Below are 7,343 nucleotides of genomic sequence, written 5' to 3' on the forward strand. Positions count from 1 at the left end.
CACCACCATGATGGTAATTGTCAAACATTTATTGCGATCCCATCATAGGGATTCCATGATAAAAATGTATAGTTCCCTACCCCATCCCACTCTGTTTTCTGGTATGCTTGAGGGCTTTCAATTTTAAGAGTTATAAAGGGGAAAGGGGTAGAACTTAGGTAAGGGAAAAAAGTGATAGTATAATGAAAAGAGAGGAGATGAAAATACTGACAACATTTTAAAACATTTTTTCTGGTAATGGCCATAGATCTATGCTGAACTGTCCATATGCTCTGGCACAATTAGAAAATGCTGATAAGGGTTATTTAGAGGTTCCTCATGTGGCCATGGAACACAAAACCAACTGGTCCACATAGGTATTGAGGAACAAGGTATATGGAATGGCATAGGGGCTCTTGGGATCAGAACAGTGAAAAATATGAAGAGAATGGCAAGGTCCAGGGCCAGGCATAGTTTTCTTAGGGGCTGCAGGGGTGAAGTTTGGATTCAGTCAAAGAACCACACTTGAAGACCTATAGGGCCACATGTGGCCTTCATGCTGCAGGTTCTTCACCCCTGGCTAGGCTGACCACCTCACCATGAATTTGTACCTTGCTGCCTCCAAGCATATTTCTAACTCCTGTCGTCCTTCCCCAGCTATTTCAGGTATGTTGCAGAAAGTTATGCCAGTCTTTTTCAAGTAGTAGATATGATAGTGTTATAGAGAAAATGTAAATAATATAAAATCAATAATACTATTAAGATGGGATTGAATTTTTAAAAAGAATTTCAAAAATATTTTACTTAAAAATTCTAGAATAACTAGGTAGCTTATCATGAAGGAACATGGATTTACAAATCCACCTGCATGTACTGTTTAATGGATCCACTTGATACACTGTCTAAACACATATACCAACCAGTGCTAAGTAGGTTAGTTGTGATGAATTGGAAGGAGATTTAAAGGGCTCGTTTCCATGGGAGACTAATTGTTGTGACAGTAGTTTAGTAGGAGGTTTGCCAAGAAAAGGGTCATATGGTGTTATTGATGTTTAATTCATCATTCCCCCACTATTTATCAATCATCTCCCGCGCCCACCCCCCCCATTTCTTGAACAGTATGGTGTCCAGATCTTGATTTATGCACCCAACAGCATGAAGGGAGCAGCTTACAAAAGGTGATCAGCATGTATGTGGAATGTTAGGGGGAAAAAATTAAGGACATTTAGAAATCAGTCAGTTCCGTATTGGGAGTTTTTGATGACTCTCACAGATTTTTGAAGTAAGAAAATAAAGTTGAGTGTTTGATATAATGGTACTTTGGCCAATTTTAGGCTGTAAATACCTCCTAAGAAATTTCTAAGAAATAGTATCTTACAGAATATATTTTAGGATAAACATTCGATGGTATTTAAATATTAGCTATTTCAATTAAAGATTGTCAGTTTTTACCCTGGTCCTTTCTCAAGATGAGCTAATTGTTGTTGAAAAACAGATTATATTTGAGGGAAAGATTAGTTGGAGCCTTTCCATTCATTTTTGTGCTCTTCCATTTTTAATTAACAACATTTAAGCTAAAAGCATCTTTTAAATGTCAAATTTAAATTATTTAGTGGAGAAGATCGGTGTGCAGTTTATTAGAAGTAACCAAGGCCACTTCCTTTATTTGTAAGCTGAATCAACAACATGTAACAAATCTCTTACCACCACTTTACTGGTCCCTCTAGAGTCTGTCTATAACCTGATCAATTAAGTGTGCAGTTATGACACTTAGAAAGAAAAACATAAACCATTATTGAAAGTTTTTCTCTTCTTTTCAGGCTTCTGGCTGCGATGGGACGGAGATCCCTGATGAGGTAAAGCTGATTGGCTTTGCTCAGTTGAGTGTCAGCTGATGCCTGTGGCTGGATATCATCCTCAGCCCCCCATCCCATCTTCATCCTCAGCAAAATCAGAAGATTGTGAAGAGACCTGCTTAGATGAGAAGGGGGAAAAGAATTAAACACAACAACCCCGCCATCACCATCACCACCACCACCCCACCTCCACTCACCGAGTTCTTCATCATGCTCCAGCAATTCACATCAGAATCAACAAACCCCACAGCTGCACAATTGCTGCTAATTTGTCCAAAAGCTATTCATTGTTCTGAGCAACCAATTTGGATCTCCCCAACTGAAACCAATCTGGAAATGCACTCAGGTGGCCCTATTTATTGGTAATAAAAGGAATTTTCTATCAGAAATGTATTTCTTCTTTCATTGTAAAATTTCTGTGATAATACTTTAATTGTACGTCTGACAATACTGCCTCTTTTATGTTGTATTTAGAAATTAATATACTTATAAAAATTAAGATTTATTAGCCAAACTTGAATTCTAGTTTTAAAACTGACTGTGAATTTTATTTTTCATATATTTATGCTTTACACATCTTACCTATAAGGAAAACAGTGGTTTGATTATGTGCAGTAGCAGTTAATCTCCTGTTATTTAAAGAAAAAAAGTGTCAGGTATATCTTTGGAGTATTTGTAACTTCTAGTTTTTGAAATGACCTAATTAGGAATTAGGGAGCGTATTATGTTGGTTTGTTTGTCTATAAACCAATCCACAATCTGATTGTCTCTAGGGAGTGGGAGGTGCCTTGAAGACATTAATATTAAGAATGTGCCTGAGGCTGCTTTCTTCTAGAATAGTCTCAGTTCTAGGAGTTTCATATGCATCCAGTCAAATATATATGTTTGGCTTAAGTTTTGCTTTCCTGGGTCTTCTATGAGCTAGAATACCGTATGATGTTACCATCAAGTTAGACCGCTCACTAACTCTGCCTATCTGTGATTTGCGTTCTTAAGTGATAGGGCTTGTTTCTGTAAAGATTAAAAACTTGAAAAACAAAAGGAAAAAAACAAACAAGAATCTGAGCTTTACTTGAAATTCTGCAGAATACCGAGATGGAAAAGAAAATAATAGAAAGGGCTTTGTGCAATGACTTAAAAGGTAATTTGCTGTTAGGTTTCAAGGATAAATGTTTTTTGGCCCAAGTAGCCCTCTGCTTAACCTCTGACACATCTAGATATATATTACAGAACTAGTAAAACGTTAGGATTTTTAAAATTGGAATATCCTGTCAAGGAGGTAGACTCCTTGAACCCTACCATGACTCTTTCCTAGCTAACTCTGGATATGGCAGCTCTTTAAAATGTACTTCAAGACAGCCAATAGATATTACTAAGAAAAGTTATTTATAATTGCCTTGTCCTAATTGTTAAGGTGTTTTAGAGCCATTTGCATACAACTTAATGTAATTTCATTCCATTCTATTGTTTACACAACGATTACTCAAAGATGACTGCAAAGGTAAAAGGAGAATAAAAAGCATATTGCACAAAAGATGGCGTTTGGGGCTTCATTCTTTTAGATGTTCCTTTGCATTGTTGCCCTCATGTTACCTAACATAGAATTTAATACTTCAGGCCTTTCTGAAATCAGTGTGTGAACTCCTTCTACCAGTATAAATTCCCATCTTTCTTTGACTTTGTAATTCCTAGTTCCTAGGGCTATAAATTCCCATCAGTCCATGGGAAGGAAGCCAGTGATGAATCTCTCTAAACTTAGCTAAAATGATAGTAGTAATAATAATGATAGCTAACATTTATATAGTGTTTACTATTTTCCAGGCCCTATACTAAGCATTTTTATGATTATCCTCTGATTTGATCTTCACAACAATCTTGGGAGGTGGGTTCTATCTATTATCCTTATTTTACAGATGAGGAAGCTGATGCGAACAGAAGGTGCCCAAGGTCACACAACTAGTAAGTGTATGAGGTTGGATTTGAACTCAGGTCTTCCCAACTCCAGGCCCGGTGCTGTGTCCACTGTGCCACCCAGCTGTCCTCTAGTGCTCAGATGATAAGCAAAGAGTCCATCGTAAGACCCTCAATTGAAACCTTCCAATCCTGTTTGGACTTGCCAAAACTTATACTCCATAGGCCCAGCCCTTGAGAGAGCCTAGGTCACTGCCAAATCACAAGGAGATATTAGAATCAGATTTTCACAGAGATGGGGAACCTAGGTGGGATATCTTTTCCTTTCTCCCATCATCCCATCCACTCCCACAAGAAAATGCCTTGAAAAAATGACAAACAGTAGGCATTCCAGAGGGAGGAAAGGACATTTGGACAGAGAGCCATTTTGCAGATTACCTCAAATTATCTGAGAAAGACAAAAAATGTATCCTGCAATCAGACGGATGTTCTCTGAATTAGAATCACAGAATTGTGGAGTGTGTGGGAAAATAGAGACTTTTTTTGTCCACCCTTTTCATATTACAGATCAGGAGCCTGAGGCCCAGGGAAGAAATAAGACTCGGCCCAGAGGAGTGGGAGTCAGAGATATCGCATTCCATCTTCAGCTCAGTGACCTTCAGCAAGTCACTCAAATCTCTCAGGTCCTTCTGTTTCCTCATCTGTAAAATCATTATACTATATACCAGATGAGCTCTAAAGTCTCTTCCAGTTCCAAATCTATCATCATATGAGACACATGACGACTAGATGGCAATGTTTGGACACAACCCCTAGCACCAGACCCATAGCACCCTGTCACACAGGATTAACAATGGCGAGTCCGTGCTGTGAGAGGTGATGGCTATTAGTCACATCGTACACTGGGCAGCGCTATTAAGTCTGCCTGCACTCACACAGAGAACTTAGCACACATTTAATAAAGGTACCATATGTAAGTAATTCTTGTAAGCCACAGGTAGTTCAAAATATGTACGGACTACCCATGATGTGCAGAAATCTATGTTAGGAGCTGTGTGGGGGTACAAAAATAGAAAAGATGGTTTCCTGGCTACAGGAAGCTTCAGGTCTTGTAGAGACAAGACACTCTGAATAGCAGCACAAAGCACCATGATCTATGTAAAATATGATAGAACTAAGGACATGGATGTTACAGGGATGCAGCCAAAAGGTGTGATTGGAATTAGGTGGGGTTAATGAGCTCTCTCACTTTGGCTCTTTCTTCACCCCTCTCCAACTGGCTAGAATCTGGTAAAGTAAGCAAGGAATCAACCAGAACCTAGAAAATGGGAAGTGGGAGCAGGAACGGGTGGGATCAGCAGTTGAAGTTGATCAGCAAAGCAGACTCTGCTTGGGCTATGAAGGCAACATCAAAAGAGGATGAGCTCTGGAGTCTGAGGACCTGAGTTCAAACCCTTTTTCTGATGGTTACTATCTGTGTGACCTTGGTTACTTCCCTGATCTTCCATTTTCTCATCGGTAAGATGATAGGATTGAACTGGGTGAATTTGCCATATTTTCCAGCTCTAGATTTATGGTCCTCCTTGGAGAACAGGAGTCTAGGAACTTTTGTAAGAGGTAGTTTTTACAGCACTTATCTAATAGGTAAGGCATTAAGTACTTAGACCAGTCATTTTGCTAAGCAATGGGGATATAAATGGAAGCAAGCAAGACAGTCCTTGCCCTTAGAAAGCTTATGTTCTAGTGGAAGAAGACCACATAAAGAGGAGCTGGCAGAGAAAAGGAGGGTGACATGATTTGGAAATAAGAAGTAAAATGGGGGTCTGGAGTCAGGTGACCACTTGCCCTCAAAATAAAAAAATAATAATAATATAGAAGGAAAGGAAATCAATCGCATTTTAACTTCTGTCTCGACAATAGCAAAGTAACAAGTTGACTCAAGGGACAGTAAATGTTAAGGACAGGACCACTGATGCACTTTGAGTCAAAGACTCTCAAATCCTGGTTTTGCCACCAACTTGCTGCCCGATCTTGGGCAGGTCAGCTGTAGGTGTCTGGGCCTCAGTTTCCTCATCTGTAAAATGAGGTAGTTGGAATCGATGCTTTCTATATTCTGAGTTTTCTTTGATCCCTGTCTAGAATTCTTTTCCCAGATTTGAAGTGATTGCATTTAGTGCTTCATGGCTGCCTTTGGACCTTCTCTGCTCCTCATCCCCCACCTTATTGATGTTCTCCCCACTCCTCTATCCCCATCTTCATATTCTACCCGTATCTCAGGATGCCGTCTGAAATCTATTTCAACTATAAGATTCTATGACTTTAAGTGTGGAGTAGAAGGAAAGAAAATAGTTACTTGACTAAACTGTTTTCATTGTTAAACTCAGGTAGAGACAATCATGGTATCCTTCCCATCTCTCTTCAATTCAAAAGCTGTAGCCTGTCAGCTACCTGATTGTACTGTTTCTAGCATTATCATGTCTGCATGTTTCTCTGTAAATATATGACATTTTTGTACTTAACCTGCAAAGCCTGTGTCAGCCTATCATGATTCACCATTCAACTGTAAGCTCTACAAGGGCAGAGCCTTCCTCTAATAAAATTAAGCAAATCACACGGGGCCTCGTACAGAGTTTTATATCCCATGAGTACACGCAGAGCCACAATGATTCATTCTTGCCTAAACCAAAAAAGACAAAATTCGCTCAGATGAGAAGGTAGTTGTCAGTGCCCGGGGCACAGGCTGCTGGGGAAGATGAGGAAGGGAAAACAGGGAGGGTAGGAGTTTACCTGGGGGAGAAGGCATCCTTTTGTAGCTTTCTGGGTCAAATTCTTGTTAACTGGTTGCTTAGCTCAGCTGTCTGTGCTGCTGAAGGACTAGATATAGGGGTGGGAAAGCTGCGGCCTTGAGGCCACATGTAGCCTGAAAGCACCTTCAACACGCTGAATTTCAGCACCGTGAGAAAAAAAGCCTTTTTGCCCCATGCTAGTTAAGGTTCGGGACGTGGTAATACAATAGGTACATTTTCAGAAGGAAAAACATTTGTTCATGTGTTCCTTGGGTTATAGTCAAATCAGTAGAGGAACTGTAGTTAAAGCAGCGCAGAATGACAGAAAACACAGACATGCCAAGTGGTAACCAACTTCAGCATCCCCTCCTCATCAACAGCCTTTAAAAGCCACCAATGGTTTTAAATGCCCTCACAGGCTCCAAGAACAATTTGGTGTCACCAGAGTCAGTTGCTCCAAATGAGCTTGATGTGATGGATGGACAAGGCTAGTCTAATCAGCAAGATTGCTGAGATCAGTCTGGAGCTGGGAAATACAGAAGCATCCACAATTGCTGCTGATCTTCAAGGCAGGAGAGAAAGGATAGGGTTGAATTGTCAGCAGGGCCGCTACAAAAATCAATCGGTTCTTTTTTAAGCTCCTACTCTGTTACAAAATAAGGAAGGAGGTGTTTTTTTTTTCCCCCTCTTGCCCTGATGACCAAGTCACCAATAGTTCTTCAGTTAGCACTGTCAGAATGAGGGAACCATAGGAGTCTAAAATCCTCATTGTTTCCAAGTTTACATAGCCAGTGAAGGATGCAGTCCCAGG

At 40.0% G+C, this 7,343-nt stretch overlaps 1 protein-coding gene across 3 annotated transcripts in view; it reads left to right on the plus strand.

Annotated features, from left to right (window-relative positions):
• The window catches only part of STK39 (serine/threonine kinase 39), a 314,192-nt gene extending 307,833 nt beyond the window's left edge, over nucleotides 1–6,359 (plus strand). For all 3 annotated transcript variants that reach the window (XM_020990905.2, XM_078146983.1, XM_078146982.1), the window contains one exon: nucleotides 1,800–6,359. In XM_020990905.2, the coding sequence (XP_020846564.1) occupies nucleotides 1,800–1,874 (75 nt within the window). In that variant the 3' untranslated portion in view covers nucleotides 1,875–6,359. The remainder of the gene's footprint in view (nucleotides 1–1,799) is intronic.
• Nucleotides 6,360–7,343: the final 984 nt, after the last annotated feature.

The sequence above is a fragment of the Phascolarctos cinereus genome, unplaced genomic scaffold, assembly GCF_003287225.1.
Source record: "Phascolarctos cinereus isolate Bilbo 61053 unplaced genomic scaffold, phaCin_HiC Scaffold_726;HRSCAF=1367, whole genome shotgun sequence".
NCBI lineage: Eukaryota > Metazoa > Chordata > Mammalia > Diprotodontia > Phascolarctidae > Phascolarctos > Phascolarctos cinereus.